The following is a 20,656-nucleotide window of genomic DNA, read 5'->3' as shown; positions in this document are numbered from 1 at the left end:
CAATGAAAAAGGAAAAGCGTGGAGCACTTGTTGGGTTGAACCAGAATGACTTGCTATGATTCTTGGAATCTGCTGATTGTGCAACAGAAGTTTTGATGGTTTCCTCCTTGTTGCAATAAAGCTGCATTTGGATCCAAGTTCTCAATGAGATCCAAATGTACACTTTAAATACTTAGGCATTTATAGGTGATGCTCGTCCTCTTTTCAGTGCTGCAGCTGCTGCGGAGCATCTGCACAGCTGCCACATGTACCGACTCTGTTGTATCTTGGAGGACTTCCCTCCATGTGGCCAACATGGTGACAGGAAATTAAGAGTCCAGTTCAATGGAACCATTAAAGTCAGGCGATTTTTTTTTTTTTTTTTTTTTGCCAGCATTGTCGCATCAGTGGAAGCACTGTGTAGATTACACAGCAGGGATTACATGCTGTGTCCCCAAGGGCAAGTGTCCACTAATAAAACTTGGCCCTTCAGCTGCCTGCATGTCCCTGCAGAAGAGGCACAGCACTGGCTTGTCAACAGGAAACAGGCTGATCTGGTGAAGGTTGCCTTTTATGGACTCACTAACAGTAACAGCGAGTTCACGGAACCTGAGGAGGATGATGGTCCTAACTTTCATCTGGGGTGGAGCTGATTGAATAACGGATCTTATTTGTAACACAGTCCTCTTCTCTCCATTATGGTGGATTATGTGATATAGGATTCTGCTGTCTGCTTCCTCTGCAGATATCTTAGACAGACAACAGTGGTGCTGCCCTTCGCAGGAGGCCTCTGCACATCCAGCATCTCTAGTATGACAAGCCTCTAAGGCTACATCCACAACTAGGTTTTCGTTTTTTATGCCTGTTGTCCACAGAACTGTGGCGCTTTACCACACCTAAAATGGAGACATTTGGAGACCAACTCCAAAGTTGTGCTTCAGTCTGGACGGACAGAAACAGGGACTTTTGGAAACATGACGCAGACACCCACATCCGCTTCCTGATTGGTTTTTATCAGTCATGACATGTCATCCCCTGGTTTGTCAGAAGTTGTGAGGCTGGCTGTTGCTTGATCCCTTCAGTTTTGATGGTCGTTTATTTACTTTTAGTTTTTATGCTCTTTCAAAAGTTTATGTCTCTGGACTTGGCTGTCAGCCGAGTCAACAGCCACAGCAGGCAGTGAGCATTATCTACATATAGAAAACAGGCATTTGTCTATTCTATAATGAAGGTGATCAACTTATCAATAGCCAATCTACAGTCTGGCATCACTCTTGGATTTATTGGGTCTGATTCTGGTAATTTTGAGTGGCTGACAGCTGCTGTGTGGACACCACGACTCCGCTAAGGGCATGACCAGTCAACATGCAGACTGAATGGACCGACTAACTGGATAATCCAACTCAATTTGGTGCAGGTCACATCCAGTAAATACCAAGTCTAATTCAGGCTAGACACTCATTAGTGCCCCTTTAACAATGTAAATCTCGTAAAGACAGTTTCTCAGACGGATCTTACTGAAAGGTTGTCACGTGACATTGAGGTATTTTGCTTGCAATCTAGACTAAACGGATCCCATGTGCAGCTGGACTTTGTAGCAGTTTGGTGGGTAATTAAGCAATATTACACAAGAGGGTGTGCTTTAATGTGATTATTATCCATAAGCATCACTCAAGTGCCAAAACTCGTGTTAAATCTCACCTTCAAGCGTAATATTACGATTATACACACAGACACAAACTAAAACCAAGAGTTATTCATACTGTTGGGCAATTTACTCTAAAACACAAAGGTTCTGACTAATAACTGGAAAACAATCAGCCACGTCAGTACAACTCCCATACAATGACACCAAGTTTAATACTATCTTAAGTAGGCTGAACTTAGCAACAGTCCAGTCCCTTTTGAGTCAGCAGCCACCTTGAGCTAACGCTAAAGCTTGATACAGATCATGGGATTTCCCAAACTGAATAAAAACCACGCAAAAAAAAACAAACAACACCGCTCTGTTAGTTCACTCTTGTTGCAACCAAGATATTTGCTGCAAAACAAAACACATTTTACATAGACAAATGTGCAAACTTAAGATAGTAGAAATTCACTGGGGCGCAGCTGATGGAGGATGCTGAACGTTTCTGTGTGTGAAACATGTTCAATAACTCCAGAACAATGTAAAGTCCAAAATTAAAAATGTATTGAAAAAAAGAAAGATTTCCAAAGTTCCCAAAGTTCTCTACATTTGGCGACGTTTGTGCTCTCAGAGCCAACAGTTGTACTGCAGTCACTACACTGTTTGCTCTTTGCTTGTCTCACGCAGGCTGCACCTGTATTAAAGGGCTGGTCAGCAGCATCTAACAGAACCATAAATTACATTCATTAAAGAAAGTTTATTTAATTATTCTATAAATGTTTCTTAAACAGTTACAGGAAATGGCCTCACAGGAGGTCATAGTCTATTATAGGTCCATTGTGGTTCCTGATTTATTTTCATGAATATAAACAGTTAAAAAACATCCTCCTAGGTGTAGTAATATTTATAGTGATGAGCACATTTGCTTGGTCAGAACTACCTGTTTGTATAATAGTGGTTAAGTCAAGTCAAAGAAAAAAGGTAACACCTGCGCATTTACTCCAAGACACAAAAGTTTGATAATGACAGTGTTTCAATCCAACTTAGGTCTTCATCAGGTCAGAATGAAAACGTCACATTTGTTTCTCTCCACCAACCAGTCAAGTTACAGTTTATTTGCGTGTCTGTCCAGACTCATATAATGACACAACACAGTACAACACACAGTTACCTACTAAATACTGAACCATGTAACACCAGAAGACTTATTCCTCCAATAAAGATGAATGTTTCATTTTATTCAAGTTTTATTAGCATCTTATTCAAGTCAATCTTCATGCTTCATGCTATTTTTGCTGCTCGTATTCTATTGGTGGAATATAAATCCCTATTTTTCTGTGCAATTTATCCGTTTATGAGGTAATTTTTTTTCTTCTTAGTCTAATGCTACACACCATGTGTGCATTTACAGCATTTGTGCAGGTATCCTGCACAATTATCAATAAATACCCGTGCATTTGTCCATATATCTGTTTAAGTTAAAGGTGTATATAGTATATATAGCCTGTGTGTATAGTTTATTTAATTCATATTGTTATATTTTTGTTTTTTTTAATTTTTAGTCTACTTACATTTCCTGTATTTATCGCTCACACCTTTTTTCTACCTGTACTCTATTTTTGAGCTGCTATAACATGAATTTCCTCAATTTGGGATCAATAAAGTCTGTCTTATCTTAAATGATTAATTATTTAATCCCTGCAGGGAGAGACTCGTATCATGTACGTGGAGGTCAGAGGTCGGGCCAAACTGTGGTACTCCTGGTAGCTGATGGGTATTTTTACGCATTGGTGCAACCTGAATAAGGTCACTAAAAAGCTTCCACACATTGTTGACGTAGGTTTATAAGTCAGCACTGTGAGCAGCAGAGCTTCTCTGACTGCAAAATGAAGTAGATTCAGAGCACTGCCAGGATTCCTCTGCTGAAATTCAGGGCGTCAGACTCACTGTTAGCAGACAATGTGGACGACTGTGTTACAGTGCGACTCTGGCTAAATGCTGTCATGCTAAATGGACTGTACAATATAAAAAAACAAACAGTTCTTTTAGCATAAACTTTTCACGGCATTAGAATCTACTGCTCTGGGGTTTGTCCATATAAAGAAGAGAGTGACAAAAAATGTAGGACCAGTTTCAGAGTTTAGATTAATCGAGGAGTAGGCCTTAATCTGTACTTGCTTTTATGAACATGGCTTAAGTTTGTCTTGGTGACTAGTAATCTAAATGTTTGTTGATGCTACTTGCGGAGTCCCACAAGGGTCAGTACTGGAATAAACTCTAGAATAACTAATTTTTCCTTTTGCAGTTGGCTAATTTTAATTCAGAATAAGTCAAGCGTGCAACTATCTTAATATAAGTCTGTGTGAGACTTTTTTGAGTTCTCTTTTAACAGGTAAGGTTTGTGAAATATAGTTAAAAAATACAGATGTTTTGGCCTAAACCTTCTAGGGCGATGCAATTATCTGCTATTGGGTTTCTTCAAATTTAAGAGAGACTATCAAAAAATGCAATGTGCCATTTTTTAAATTACTTACACCTGTGAGTATAGTTTTAGTTTGATTATATGCTTTGAGTTATTTAATTTTCAGTGTTTTAGTTTATAAGTTAAACTATCAGTAGAATCAGATTTAACTTAGGAGAATATTTTGTTTATTTAAAGCCTGTGCTTAACAAAACTGCACTGTGCAGTTGGTGGAGAAAATGTAATCCTCGATGAACATATTTCATTTTACATTTCAGCAGTTTTAATGCAGCAGTCGACTGAAACAGCGGAAGCCTTCTCCTGCTTGTGTGCAACATGCTGACAAATTTAATGTGACCGTATAACACCTCTAATGCTCTCAGTGGCTCGCTGTGATTCAGACCTCGCACGGCACAATTAAATTCAAAAGCAAAGAGGATTAACGTGGATAATATGGCGAGGAATATAATGAAAGAAATGTTGATAAGGTTCCTATCAATGCATGAGAGAGGAAACGCGGAGGAAGCACGTTCAGCGGACAGGTGGTGCAGATATGTGATGTGTGGAGCGCTGCAGTGGAGGGAGCCGCAGAAAGCACATGAATCAAAAAAACATTTAAATGGGTGAAAAAAAAAAAAAACGTGATGAAAGAAGTGTGCAGGGGGAGGAAGGGGGTTGGTGGGTGTATCTGCGTCAGAGCTGGAGCCAATGAAGTCAGAGATGGGGCAGGCTCGAGCTGGAGACGCTGTTACTGCCACTCACAGCACCCGCCTGGGCCTCATGTCCTCTACGTCACAGAGCTGGCACAAATTATGCCTGCCTGAACGTTTGTCACACACACACACACACGCACACACACACACATGCACACACACACACACACGGTAAAATGTAATTTATGTGCATTAAACACATACGCAGCACCATTCAATGACATTTAAATTATCACCGTGTGTTTTATCCCTTAATAAAATAAAACCACAGTCAGATTTGACTCATTTAGACCAACATGGACTGAAACACTCCAAACACATCTGCATGTCTTTGTGTTTAATGTGTCATTATATCGCTTCATTATGCCTGGTGTCTGAGGGGGTTCTACTGTTCTATCTAGAACACACTCTACTGAGAACCTTTTTTTTATATTCCAAGGGTTTTATTATCTAGATCCTCAAAGGAGGTTCTACTGAGAACTTTTTTTTTATATTCCAAGGGTTTTATCAGAACACTCTCATGGGGTTCTGCCAAGAACGTTTTTATATTCCAGGGGTTTTATCTAGAACACACTCAGGAGGTTCCCCTGCTCCAGACTATGGAGTCCTGGAGTAAGGTACCTTCTGAGAAATAAAAGTGCTAACTAGAACCATAAAGGGCTCTTTGGTTTGTCCCCATAGGAGAACCCTTTTTGGTGCCTGTTAGAACCTTTTTATAAAGGTTTGACTTGGAACCCTTTCAGAGAGTTCTACCTACAACTCAACATGAAGGATTATACCCAGAACCCCCTATGAGAGGTTCTACAGAGAACCCTTTTATGGTTTAACGGTTCCACCTAGAACTCTCTCCGGAGGTCCTTTTTACCTTCTAAGTGTGCCAGCAAGAACACACCCAGGAGGTTCTACCAATCTAGAAACCCATTTCCTCAAAAAAGGGTCTACAAATGGGAATATTTATAGATTATTACATATTAATCAGTAAAATATAAGGGTATATCATCTGAGGGCGTTGTGTTAAACTGGATGAAAAGCTTTATAGAAAACTGCCAACAGTTTCTTCAGACAGGCGACGACAAACTTAAACATTTGTTGATGTAACTTGTGGAGTCAGTATGAGGCCCCAAACTGTTTGTTCTTTATGTTAACAACATATGTAAGGTATCAAAAAAAAAAAAAGATGATGCCCATATTTTCTTTTCTCTGGACATGGAGGTGGTCACAACAGAAATGAGCAAATTAAAGATGTTACTATCATTTCATTTCACCAAAACCAAACTTATGTTGTTTGGAAATCATAAAATAAATACACAGGTACAAATTATGACATATAATGTTATCACAGAAAGAGTATTGTGTGGTATTTGACCCTTGAAAATATAAATATAAATATATATATATAAAAAGATTTTACTAATTTTTGGAAAAATGCAGAAAATGAGGGCAGATTTTTACATTTTCTCATAAAGCAGCCCTTTTTTTCAGACATTATTCTTTGCACCTTATATAACATCAAGCTGTTCACGGTCAAGCTAATGTTTATGGATTTAGGTAAATGAAGCATAAAGCCTGTATGTAGCCATATGTTAATATTTCAAGAGGAACCAAATGGTTTTCTTGCATCAGGACACAACGCTAATAAAGCAACCAGCCAGTATATATGTGCATTATTGACATATAGTTTTATTATTGCTCTTTATTGGGAGAAAACAAACAGACCAAGTATCAAAGAATGGATTAAAGAAATATCATCATGGTATTAGAGAACTTACATACTGAGAAAATAGAGATAAAGAGGAAAAGTTTGAGGAAATCTGGAAACTTTTTACTACAATCTACCTGCACTTTTTGAGCTGCTGTACTGTGTGCGCTTATCTTATCTAATCTTATCTTACATATTGTTGTTTTGTTTTTGTGTTATGCAGGAAAGTGGGGTGAGATGAGGGGGAACATTGTTTGTCCTGGTCGTTTGGGCTGATTAAAAAAAAAAACTAGCTTAATTAAATAAATAAATAAAGCAACCAGGCCCAAATGATGTTATGCCCTCTATTTATCCTATATTATTATAACATTAAATAGTATTTGTGTTTGGATTGGCTCTGGAGGTTACTGAAATATTACTTGATTAATTTAGGATTTTCTCTCAAAACGTGGATTTACTGTAGTATATTGTAATAATCAGGTGGCAGTGCTGATCAAATAAATCTGCTTATTTCTTTCACAAATGCAAAAAAAGATGTATTTGATGTATATGACATCAAATATGTATATTTTTCTCTCTTGACACACACACACACACACACAGCACAGTAGTGACACACACACACACACACTCATGCAGCCCTCACACATGTAAATCCTGGTTATCTAGATTAGCGGGCAGTGTTTCCGTTGGCACCACTTCTGACCTAGATTATCACATCCGTGATTCTAGAGGATGACTGTGATGATGAGCGTGTGGTCAGAGGTCTGCGGGGAGGGGACACACACACACACACACACCAAAACAAACAGTGCTCGTTGGCTTTGCTGACGTCACTCAGCATGTAAAACGCTTCACTGTGCAATCTTGTAAAACTGCAGGCAAAATAGGAGGTTGAGTGTGTCTCTTCAGATGTGCACACGAGAGCAGGCACGTGTAATCATGTGTCAAGCACCCACATGAATAAAAATACCCACACAGACTAAAATAAAAATGTTAAAAAAAAAAGAAAAAGAAAAAAGAATTCTCTTCTTTCAGCTCATAAATCAGGGCTATTTTACTTTTCATCACAGGTCTGCTGGTGTGATGACAAATATAAGAACATAAGGTGTTATCAGTATATTTTTAGATTTAGATTTTGAAGTCCTTTAACACATTTTTAATTTTTTGAAGTCAGGGCTGCACAATTAATCACAATTGCAATAAAACTGCAGTATGGTCAAGTGCAATATCCAAATCGCAGAACCAGAGCAAAATCGCAATTTTTGAAAAATGTATATGAAAACAGTAATATAATAAAGTACTGTAGTGCTGCACAGATGACCTTGTTCTCCAGATGACAGTAAACGTGATTGTTTGGTACAGACCTCAGTAAATTCACAACATCAGGATTTTAATAGTTTTTTCAGTGTACGTGATAATTGTAACCCAAAACTCACCATTTCCACTTATCAAAATAATCACAATATGACTTTTTTTTTAACTAAATCATGCAGCCCTATTTGAAGTTGTGAATTCTTTTCTGGACCAAAGGAGATTTCTGACACTGAGCAAGCTTAGAAATTAAAAAAAAATTAAAATATATATTAATCCTTAAAGAATATATATATATATTTTTTTTTACCAAAAACAAATGCAATAAGAGTGTTGGTATTTATATGTTTTCCTTGGTAGTACATTATTTGTCTCAGTTCCAGAGAATGTGTGATTTACGAGCCACATCATGCAGCCTAACTTCTGAACGAGGAGAGCAGCAGCTGCAGCTCCGCTGGCAGGAGTCACATCCTATAGGTGATGACGCAAGCAAGGAGACATGAGCCATGACCTCATCAGCTCCCCATCAAACCGTCCCTCTGCTCTCTACCTCACACACACACACGCAGATGAGTTACACTGCCTTTACAAACACCTTCCCTTACCTCAGCACCACATGATGCCGGCGCTCTGCTTGTTGAACACACGTGTGCTGATCCCTGAGCTGACATGCTAACAGCGTCCTGGTCGGACGGAAGCCTTTTAAACACACAGTGGGATCATTAGTTACAGCTGAGTGATGTCACACAGCCTGTCAGTGTGTGTGTGTGTGTTTCTTGTGATGGTGTACGGTGTGCATACAGTGACTGTTTGACTCTGCCCCTTGTGCAAGCATTACACATGGATACACCAGGAGGAGATAATCTTTAACACAACAGCACAGGTCACGGCATCGGACCAAATTAAATATATGATTTAAGACTGGGCTGTATGGCTTTTAAATAATATCTTGATATTTTGAGGCTCTGCCCCGATATTCTTTATTTATTTCTTTACACATTTTATCTAAAATAACACACCAGAGATTCTTAAATAGTGCAAACATGTGATCTAATAGAATATGAAGCATTGCTGTAAATTAAACAGTACACAGCAACTATCAAAAAAATATTGATATTGACAGTCTGGTAAGGTCAAAAAATTATTTTAATACAGTCTTTAAAACCTGACAACAAGACAACAGTTGTCACAATATAATGGTATCCAGAATCTAAGACGATATCTAGATCACAATATCTATGTAATATCAATATACATCGCCCAGCTCTGAACTGGCTGTGCATTGTTATGCAAAATGTGCAAACATTTTGTGTCTCATGTAAAAATAATAAATAATCAAATGCTTAAATTGTTGGGGTTTTTTTTATTTTATTTTATGTTCACTTCCATTTAGTGTGAACAGGAGCTATACACAAAAAATTTAAACGTTTACAACTGTAATTATTTTGTCAACAGGTTGCTTGAAATTGTATTAAGTTAGTTAAATGTGAACACGTTAAGGTCATTTAACTTAATGAACGTGTATTTCAGTAACACAGTTCTTGTGAATTGAGGCAACTAAATACAATTATTTCTGATATTTAAACTTACCCAAATTAAGTCTGTTATGTTAATAACAGCAATAAATTTAAGTTGAATCAATTTAAACATGAGGTTTTCATCTAAACTAGTTTTTACTAATTAGTTTTACATAATTCTAGTTTGTCAGCAGGTTCCTGACAAATGAATTTGGTCCACCTTCCTCTTTGAGTTGAACAGAGTGAATGAAATGCAGCCGACTTTCTTAATAATTTGTCAATTTGTGCCTCAGAAAAGAAAAGCTTTTCAAAAAGAGAAAGAGAGAGAAGAAGAGGAAGCTCCGTATTAAGCTGAAAGAATTTGGGGAGTGGCCGGCGGTGGGGGCGACGAGTGGCGAGTGGCTGCCGGCAGCTCATCAGGAGCCAAACAAAGTCAGAATGAATCATAGGTGAGAAATATGGGCGCTGACGTCCAGGCCTGTCAGTCTGTGCACAGAAAGACATCAGAACAGAGCAAGACGGCCGAGCGGCCAGACGTCAGGTCTGTCTGTTTACTGATAACACACACGGACACGATCCATTCATGAACTCTACACACACACCTACACACACACACACACACACACGCTGAAGCCGTGCCCCTCACTCACACCACAACATCAAACTGTTGCACAATATTCAGACTCGAGATCAGGGCTCTGTGGTAACAGAGTTCATGAAATCAGGATTATGTAATCAAATTAGAAAAAACAAGTAACTATACACCCACATTATATTTGTGAAATGTGTAATTAGATTACAGCTGTTACAGATTACTTAAAATATGTACATTTTTCTCTTTTTCATGCTCTGTTAACTCATAAAAACTGTCTGACATTTAGTTACTCCTCAGGTCACCAGTTTTTGGTGACTTAACATGACTAATAATCATTAATGAGGAACTTTACTGATTAGTTTCACTTTATTTTCTCAGTAACTGCTACTATTATTACTTTAAGCACTATGAAGTGCCTACTTGACTATTTTAGATATAATGCAGTACTCACTGGTAGTTTTATTGGTGTTGATTCATTGTTAATTGTCTCAAATGTTTTGAGACGTTTAAAAAGCAAAAATAATAGTTAATGAACTTAGTGGCTGCATCAGCTTTTAATGTAAGGTGCCATATGTTTGATTCTGAAGTAAACTAAAAGTAATCTCAAAACATTCAGATATTACATTTTACCAAATACAAAAAAAGCACGTCATCTGTAATCAGTAACTGACCACATTGCAATATAATCTGACCAAACCTGCTCAATATTTATTTATTGTTTTCTATAACCCAGTTGTTCTGTCCTAAACTATAAAGAGAAGACTTTATCTTCAGCGTAATGTACTTCTGTACTTTTCTTTGTCTGCCTTCTGTTGGTTCTGTGAATTTGAAACCTCTCTTGACATCAGAGGATCACATGAAACCTTTCAGCAGTCGTTAACAAGTCTGCAAATTATAATGACAATTAAAGAGAAGTGTAGTGAGTCAGAGTTACTGGCTGTCTGCTTCATGGTGAATCTCTGACGCCGCTCCCTGCAGTTTATCTTAATGCTTTGGCCCCACCTAGTGTCTCTCTGTCTGTCTGTCTGTCTGAGGACACCGGAGACATCTACTGTGGTAACTACTGTCAAATTAAAGAGAGGGCAAAGGTCAACATTTGGTTAAAATCTAACAAATATGCTGAAATTAAGAAATTTTGGTTTATTTTCTTATGCACATCTTTGTGTGCACTTTTGTACAGATGTGGAAATTACAACCACTCAAATTACTGTAATTAAGTCATTTTTAGTGGGTTCTTATATTTTTATGAGCATTTTTTAAGTGTCATTTTATTCAGTTCACCCCAAAATCAAAAATACATGTAGTTCCCTGTAGTTCTATTTATCCATCTAAATTTTTTTGGTGTGAGTTACAGAGTTTTGGAGTTTTGGCCATAGAGAAGTCTGCCTTCTCTCAAATACAAAGGGACTAAGTGGCACTCAAGGCACCAAAAATGTCTCTTTCTAGAAATAATCAGCCAGTTTGTCAAGATAATTCACAGGCCTTGTTGTGAGTAGTTTCATGAAAGAGCTATTTTCTCTCTATGGTAGAATCTACAAGAACTACTTTCTTTCTTGAAGGAAGTTCTTTCATTTTGCAAATAACTGAAATGCAAAATGCGAAGAGCGTTAAACAAAACAAAACAAAACAAAACATCCAGCAGGAGGTGGTATACTCTAAAAAGGTAAATTAAGCAGCTTTCACTGCATAATTTTGCGTCATTGAAGCGTGCTGTTTTATTTTGAAAGAAGGAAGCACTGTGCCAGATGTGTCCACAGTGCTGCTGTTGCTTCGGCCGACTGAGGAACAACATGATACGCCTTCAAAACCAGCCACGCTCAGGATTTACACTGAAACAGTTAGCACACAGCTGTAACACCAGAGAGAGCATCCTTCTGCTGACTCCAGTGAAGACAGTATACAGAAATAGCTGATCTTCTTGTGGGTAGTATCTGGGTTTTTACCATTTTAGTACTCATAACTGGGTTCTTAGCCATTTCTAACATTGACATCTGGGTTCTTAACCATTTCTTTGCACTTTATCTGGGTTCTTACCCATTTTTGCTGCATATATCTGGATTTTTGACCATTTTTAACATTGATATCTGGGTTCTTAAGCATTTTAAGCATTGATATTTGGGGGTCTTAACCATTTTTGGCACTTATATCTGGGTTCTTACCCATTTTTAACATTCAAATCTAGGTTCTTAACCACTTTAGTGCATATATGTGGGTTCTTAAACATTTTTTAGATCGATATCTGGGTTCTTAATGATTTTTAACATTTATATCTGGGCTCTTAACTATGTTTAATGCATATATCTGGGTTATTCATCATTGTTAACCAGTTCTTTTGTGACCTGCAGTACACATGAAGGCCACTAAGTGGTATTCTTGTACAAGTTGAGCTCGTTCCAACCAGTCTGCAGCTACGGCCCTCATATTGACTGGAACTGCTGTCCTCAGAGAAGAACATGAATAAGAATATTCATGAGAGTGTGTGAGTGTTTGAATGTGTGCGAGGTTGCATGTGCTTCATACACTAAGTGCTCTGTGGCGTCACAAGAGTGGCAAACAGCCCTTGCGAGTCTCGGCCGCACTTCTTTCGGCACGGTGGGCACGAGGCCAAGCTAAAGAGACACACATGGTGCCGGTGTACGATGCTGAGCTGCTCCTCAGTTTAATCTATGAGGACAAACCAATCCACAAGATCTGGAACTGTTCCCTCAGTGGTCTCAATTCAAGATGAAAGAGGAACTCTAGCTGGCCCTGACCACACTGATCTCCTGTCTCACAGGAACAGGCTCTTTTTGTTCCTGCGAGTGAGCGGAGGCCATTTTGTAATGTTCTTCTTGACGTATTGTTAATGAGGTGGGAGCACCGTCATTGTTACAGTGGAGAGGATGTATGGAAACTATTTTCTCTAACCGCTCTGATGCAGGAAAAACAAAGATGACAGTCAAACTGTTGTCCTTCCAGGCACCACATTAACTTCCCTTTCAAAGAAAATATTCTGATGGTTTTCTTGAAAAATGTTATACTGATGAATATTTCAGCCATTTTTATGGTTAAACTTGAGCTCTTTTATGGACAAAAAAGCTACTATGTTCTATACTATATTTTACTATTCTGATGTCTGTTTATGTGCATATTTATAACACATCTAATAATTAATAATTTAAAGTGTAATTATATGAAGTTCTAATCTATAGTTAGTGTATTACCTACAGTAGATGGTAGTCAGCACAGATAAGAGTCCAGGTGTAGGAAGGTAAGCCATGTACTGCTGCGGGCAGGGTCAGCAGAAAAACTTATTTTAGTCTCCTAAAAAAGGCCCACCAAAAAAAAATCAATATCAGTTTAAGTGTGCGCAATATTTAGAATATTTTCACAGCTTTACTTTGCCGTCAGACAGACTTCTCCAGTGCGAAACCGCTGTTATGTAAGCCAAATATCACAGTCTTCAAACCAACCAAACTCCATGGGCAAAAACAGTCATTTTACCTCTGAGAACACTTCTGTTTCTTTTTTATATATATCTGCCACTGCCTTGATCAGTTAGTTAGTTAGTGAGCCTAAACTATCCAATTAAATCACAGAAGCCACACAATAACAAACAAACTGACAGACTGAGGCGGCAGTAGATCTGCGACTTTTGTGTTCTGCAAGGTAAAATGACTGTTTTTGTTAAAGGAGTCTGGTGGCTTTGGAGAGAGAAATATTTGGCTTATAAAATGGTGGTGAAAATATTCTAAATATAGCATACATTTAACATATTTTTAGGTGGTTAAAATATGATTCGCTGCAGACCCTGTCCATAGCAGTTCATTTCTTCCTACACCACGACACCATTACGGTTTCAGTCCCCTCAGAAAACACAGCTAACACACAACAACAGTTCAGAGTATCAGGTAAAAAATAAAATCCACACACACACACACACACACACACACACACACACACACACACACACACACACACACAGGACCAAACACATGATCCCCTCCAGGTTTACACCTGGTGGAGATAATTAGCAATGGCCAGTATATTTACACATCAATGTTCATGCCCAGTATCTGACTGTACTGTAGGAGAAGTGGTCATTTGCACAGCTCGAGGCCGCTGACCAGCTCTGACGGTGGTTGATGGGTGGGTGGGGGGCAGTCGGACTGGAGGGGGCACCCAGCAGTGGCCCTGTAATCGACAGGTCCAGGCTGCACACCAAGAGGCAAGACAAAAAACGCTTTGTGGTGCTGATATGAATCTCAATGCCCCTGTTCGTACACCTCCCCTCCTGGCCTCACCGCGGACATCTGAGCGAACAAAAACGATCTCCATGAGAAAATACGAGCTCGAGCACTCAGAGGCGACAGTGAATGGAGCAGCGACGGCAGCAGCACCACAGTGACGGCTGCTAGTTCTCAGATTCTGTCCATGATGCTTTATTTTACTTGTCTGCTTTTTGTAAGAGCAGCCATTTAGTTTGGATGAACGACTGTATCACAAAATTGACTTTAATTTCATTTTAAGATGGTTTGTTTAAAGAATTTAGCTGACTGACAGCAGTCGAGAGCCAGACCCACCAGATGAGTCTGTTTGTTTTTTTTAATCTGCAACAAATGCTTTATAGATAAGCAAACAATTTTGCACTGGTGCCTGATTTTTACAGCGTATTATCTGGTTCCTTTATGACTCACTCCTTAGTGATCAAATCTACATTAGCTTTAACGGTGTTTTGCTGCCATTGTGCACAGAAGCGTACCGGATGACACAATCTTGAGTGGGAGGGGTTCAGTGGGTGTGTACCCCCTAAGTAGACACAGATGCCAGGCACAGTTGGGGAAGGAAGCGCCCGGCTCTCCTTCCATGGAAGCCAAGGGAAACTCTCGTCAGGGCGTGGGCCCAAAGAGATGCGGAGCCAAAGACCGTGATGCAAACAGGTCACATCTTCAGTGCAAACAAACAAGTCTGAGGAAGCCATAATGTTTACAGTACGTCCTGCACTGCGTCTATGAGTTTATACTGAGGTCTGAAAGGGTGAAGTTAAAAAATATTTACCTCAAGTTGCTTCTAACCATGCAGATAAATGTGATTTTATTTGTCCAGGTTTTGAGATATCTGCTTGTGAGATGTCTGCCTCCATCTTAATGCATCAAGGTGAATGGAATTTTGTTTGTGTTGCTTACAGTGTTTAAAAATTATATTTAAACAGGACAGCTCACCCCAGAATCCAAAATATATATTTTCCCCTGGACTGTAGTGCTATTTATCCATCTAGATTTTTTTGTTGTGAGTTGCAGGGGTTTGGAGATAAAGGCCATAGAGATTTCTGCCTTCTCGTCAATATAATGGGACTAAAACACACTCAGCTTGTGGTGCTCAAAGCACCAAAAAAATGAATTACCAGGATTACCAAAAATGCAACACCAGTGTCTCTTTCCAAAACTCATGGTCCAGTTACTAAAGATGATCCATAGACCTCGTTGTTATTGTTATATTCATGTAGGAACTACTTTCTTTCTGCGGTTGAATCTACATTAAAATATACCTCTAGAATCTACCAGAAGTCCTCTCTTTCAACTAGAAAGTAGCAGAAAGAAAACAGTTCTTACATGACTATGCTCACAATTAGAGGCTGACATTTTCTGGGGGAATCCCGTGTCTGGAATCCTGCGGGATTCCCGTGGGATTTGCACAGGACGGGAGTAAATTTCACCATTCTTCACAGGACTGGGACTGGACAGGAAAGAAAAGTCAAAGGGAGTGGGAGGGAGTGGGAATCAACCAGAATGGAACAGGATTCATTCTTCTAGGATTGGGATGGGACAGGACTGTTTTTTCACTCCATCATGTGAGATATTTCTGTGGGACTGGGATGGGACAGGAGTAAAAATCCAGTTCCCTGTCACCCTCTACTCACAACAAGCTCTGTGGATTATCTTGAGTAACCGGGCCACGAGACACAAGTTTTAAATTTTTCAGATGTTTTTTATTTTGGCCCTGTGAGCACCACAAGCCGAGTGCCATTTAGTTCCATTATATTGGAGAGAAGACAGACATCTCTGATATCTCCAAAACTCTGCAACTCACACCAAAACTACCTAGATGGATAAACAGCACTACAGGTAAGAGGAAAAACAACCTTTTTGGATTTGGGGATAAACTGTCCCTTTAAAAACAGCAACATCTCTTTGTAGAATAAGAGTTTCTCAAGATAATCCACAGCCCTCACTGATAATGACTACAAATACCCATGTATGATCATTAATTTTAAAGCCGAATAATGTGATGCAAAAGCAGCACCACACGTCTCTGGTCTTCATGTAAGCCGTTTCCATTGCTACAGCAGCATTCATGCAGGCAGGCACGACTCTCTGCTTGAAGGTGATGCTGTTCTTGGCCTTGAACTTACAACTCCTGTCATGTGTTTGCCAGCATAATAGCAGCCACACTTCTGATCAAGGTCTTTCAAAAGCTGCCTCTTGAAAAAGAGGAATGCTTGAATTACAGGAGGAGGTGAATCTGTGTTTTCAGCTGCAAAGGTAACAGATTACAGGAACTATGAAAAGTAAAGCAGGACTGATTTGGGTTTATACTGGCTTTTGTTACCATCCAATGATCATGCAACAATTTGCCCACATTTATATTTTATACTAAGACACTGTCATCATACCCATGACTTTATTAAGACGTCCACGTGTCCCCCAGTGTTTAATCTCAAAAGGACCTGACATGTAATGACATTTTGTCACAGTTGGTGTGTAGTGTATTTTCAGAAGGGACCTCTATTTAATTGTTACACCGCTGAATGTCATGCAGAGTACAACTCATTCTCTGTCGCTTACTACGGTACGTTCAAGACCAGATGACGAAGGACAGACAAAGACTTGTGCCAGTTTGTTTTGTTTGATAGTTCAGGACAGTTCAGATTATCTGAAGCAGGTTGTATGAGGTACTTATCGATAGTTCATGTATTGCCTAAAGTACTTGCAGGTTGACACGCCCTGAGTCTAGAGAAGAAGAGAAGAGTACCAGTAAACAAACTAACCATGTACTGCTCTGGACAGGGTCAGCAGCAAAATGCCGTTGCCAGGTACTGTAAAAAAAAAAAGGCTCATCTAAAAAAAAAAAAATCAATTAGTTCAGGTGATTTTTTAGAATATTTTCTGCCCTTTGTCTTGCCACCAAAGGAAAACTGACATTATATGATCCAAACATCACTCTTTCTATCAGTCCATCAGACTCAATGGACGAAATCAGCAATGTTACCTTGCAGAACACATGAGTTGCAGGTCTACAGCTGCTCTGTCTGTTAGTTTGTTTTGTGCTATTGTGTGACTTTCATGTATTAAGAGATTAGTTAGGATTCACCAAAGTCACACAATAACACACACAACTCTCACATCGAGGCAGCAGTATACCAACAACTCCTGTGTTCTGCAAGGAAAAATGACTGATTTTGCCAATGCAGTCTGGTTGAGTGACAGAGCAATATTTCATTTATTTAACAGTGGTTTCCCAGTCTGTCTGATGACAAACTATAGCATACACTAAAACTGTTCTGGATTTTTTTGGGTGGGCCTTTTTTAAAATGACTAAATGCTGCTGATCCTGTCTACAGCAGAACATTGCTCCAAACTATCCTGTTAATTCAAACCTTTCAAGCATCACTGATGTAACTTTTGTAATGAACACTTTAGTTCCCAGAAATATCCTGGTCCAAAATAGCTAAATAGCCTCATCCTAAATATCCAGCTGTTAGTAATTACAGCAGCCAATTACATCTTCTCCAGGTGTGGCCATAAAACCAAATCAGAACCAGAACAACCGGCGCAACCTAATGTTGCACTTTTGAGGAATGTAAAATCTGGGACTTATCCTCAGAAACTGAGCCTTTGTGTGAACTTTTGTACCTTAATGATACATAAACTCAGAGCACTGCTGGGGGACGCAACTATGTCACGGCAGGTGTATCACTCAGGATCCACTCAGGGCAGTGACAAGTGTCGAAATTGTTAGGATGAGCGGTTCTTGAGACAGCTGCAAGGAACAATACAGGAGGCAGAGAAACCAGAGAAACAGGTGCTGCAGTAGCATCAATCAATAAGAGTCTATCAATCAGTGGCACGGACAGAGGGGTGGCCAGGGGTGGCACATGCCCCCTACCAGAGTCAGAAGGGGAAAGGTAGTGTGCTTGTTAGTATGATGGACGGGGGAACTTCCCATTAGGCAAAGGTTGGCAATTGCCTTAAGCCCCAGCTTCAAAGGGTCCCATAAACACCTCATAAACTTATGATTAAGAAAGTTTTGTAAAAACTTTCTGCTAATTAACTACGTCTTTCTGAAAATTCATATGCTAAAATGGCATGAGTGTCTCAGGGCCTCCCACTTCACTTGGACTATTCAGTGATCTCACTGCACGTGTGGGAATTATTCAGGCTGACAGGAGACAACTCATTCAAACAGACGTCTCGGTGTGGTGTACAGGCTGTTGAAAAATGAAGTGAAACTATCCCTGAGGTGCTTAGAATAAAAGACAACACCCACCACAGCTGCAGCCTGTTCACCCTGCTGCCATCTGGCAAGAGATACAGAAGTATCCACTGCTGCACCACCAGATTTCCAGCTTCTTTACTGAGATTATGACACTCCTCAATTCATCCTCAGCAGCTCAGCATGTATAAAAGTTCATTTTTATGACTTATTATTCATTCAAGGATCGAAAAAGGGGAGAACAAGGGGCGTGGAGGGCCCCATGCTTGTGTTTGCCTCAAAATGACTAAATCCGCCCCTGACAGATTATTGTGCCTGAGCCAGAGCCTCTGTATGAAGTGACTCTTAACTTTTCTTGTTGAAAAGTCAGTCAAAGAGATGAATTCTCACAATGTACAGTATATCAAGATATCAACTCAACTAGGATGGCAAAAGTAATCTAAGTGACCACCATTATATTTTACATGTGTATAATCCAGTTTCCACATCAACAGGTGCTTCTTTGCCTGAGTGACGGCAGCCATACTGCCAACCAGGCTGAGTTCAGTCCGCCTCTGTAACTCTGATGCCTCAGGTTGAATTTACTTCCTTCTTTCTGTAGCTGAAAATGAAAGTCTGCTCTGAACCAGTGTCACTCAAATGTGACTCCACTGAGAACCGATGAGAGATTATAAAAACTAATCCGCAGCTTCACACAAGATTGTTTTCTAGGGATAAAAAAAAAAATACTTATTTGAGTGGAGAGGTGATTGCATGGCAGGTTTAATACTGTCTGGATTGATAGAGCAGTTATAACTGTGCGTCTATGACGGTTTGAAGTCTTAATGAGAGAAATATCAGAAGATAAAGGAATCTATGCAATACTCCCCGAAGAGCTCACATACCTGCACTGTGGCACCAGCTCAACTTTCACACCCTCAGGTCTCACCGTGAGTCCTACCTTGATCGCTGCACCCCGCAGGTGGAGATCCCTCAAAGTCCGGCTCGTCAGGACTTTTCCGTTTCTTCGACATTTGCTGCTCCCTTATTCGAGCGATGGATCCGTCCACCAGCTGATCCGATATCTGCTGATAACACCTTCAACCGGCAGGATACACAACACATACAACAGTCTGCGGGAGGCGAGAGGAGAAATGCGAGTAAATCTCAGTCCCATTCATTCAGATCCCTTCTCTATTATGTCCTCTCTCCAGCGTGCTGTGTGCGCAAAGTTACCATGTGGTGTCCAGCCGAGCATCTGGAGGCGCAGCGAGGCATGGAGCCGGTCTCCTCCTGATTCCCGCCGCCGTAATCGGACAAGATGTGTCTTCACGGACGCTCCGGGGGCTTATTTCTCTTCTTGACAAATGAGAAATATTTGCAGCCGGAGTGATTTGTCGATCACGTGTGTCGCGGATTATGCTTGAACCCCGCTCGGATGGAAATTACGCACTCGAAGCAACTTGTTGATCTTGATGATAAAAGTGGTGTTCGTCAGTCCGGATGGCTTTCTTTCTTTAAAAATAAAAGTCAATTTAGATTTTTGTATGAGGTGTTTTACTTGAATGGAGCCCGGCGACGTCAGACTACAAGTCTAATCAGGCGTGGATGACGCACAGCCGACACAACGGGAACTCTTGGGTATCTTGAGGAGTGTATAGACCGGTGTAACGTAAACGGAGATTATCCGGACGTGGTGCAGCAAAGCATGAGTCCCTTTGTGCACTAAGTTGCGGGTAGAAAATGCTCCCTGCAGGAGGAGAAAATTGGAGACACTGTACTAGAGAAGAGGTGTGGGGGGAGCGCGCAGTACAATACCTTCTCTTTTACAACACCATCAGTCCAGCGACGAGCAGAAAACACTCTGTTTGACACTTCTTGCGCAAAACCTCCCAATCCAAGTGTAACACAAATCGGACAAACACGCATTGTGTTATGAGGAGGAACAGCTTTTCTGTCACTTCAGCAACAGAGCAACTTGAGAATAAGCTGTGAACAAATGCAGCCGCAGAGGAGAGGAGAGGAGAGGAGAGGAGAGGAGAGGAGAGGAGAGGAGAGGAGAGGAACGTACTACAGAGGAGGCAATGACGCCACCGGTCTGGCTTTTACAAATTGCTTGATGGTAGTTTTCCCCTCCAGCTCTGAATGCCAGAGAATAAAAGAAAACAGGACTCCGCTTTCTGTCTTTCTTTCTTTCACACAGGGGAGCAGTGCTTGGAGGATTATTTTAAAAATTAATTCTGATACAATTACCAATCACTTGTTAAAAATGTAATCAGTAATCTAGTAATATTGAA

The 20,656-nt window shown here is 40.0% G+C and overlaps 1 protein-coding gene across 3 annotated transcripts in view; it reads right to left on the bottom strand.

Annotated features, from left to right (window-relative positions):
* pde10a (phosphodiesterase 10A) overlaps positions 1–20,598 on the bottom strand; it is a 96,183-nt gene extending 75,585 nt beyond the window's left edge. Inside the window, exons 1-2 of one of the 3 annotated variants that reach the window (XM_084736178.1) lie at positions 19,596–20,595; positions 19,321–19,492 (exon numbers count right to left, since the gene is read on the bottom strand). In XM_084736178.1, the coding sequence (XP_084592304.1) occupies positions 19,321–19,393 (73 nt within the window). In that variant the 5' untranslated portion in view covers positions 19,394–19,492; positions 19,596–20,595. Of the gene's footprint in view, positions 1–19,320 lie in introns of all 3 variants that reach the window. The other 2 variants (XM_084736182.1, XM_084736179.1) reach the window with 2 other exon arrangements.
* Between the last annotated feature and the right edge of the window lie 58 nt (positions 20,599–20,656).

The sequence above is a fragment of the Lutjanus erythropterus genome, chromosome 14 (assembly GCF_056507025.1).
Source record: "Lutjanus erythropterus isolate fLutEry1 chromosome 14, fLutEry1.hap2, whole genome shotgun sequence".
NCBI classification, from domain to species: domain Eukaryota; kingdom Metazoa; phylum Chordata; class Actinopteri; order Lutjaniformes; family Lutjanidae; genus Lutjanus; species Lutjanus erythropterus.
This window is presented reverse-complemented; position numbering and strand designations above follow the sequence as displayed.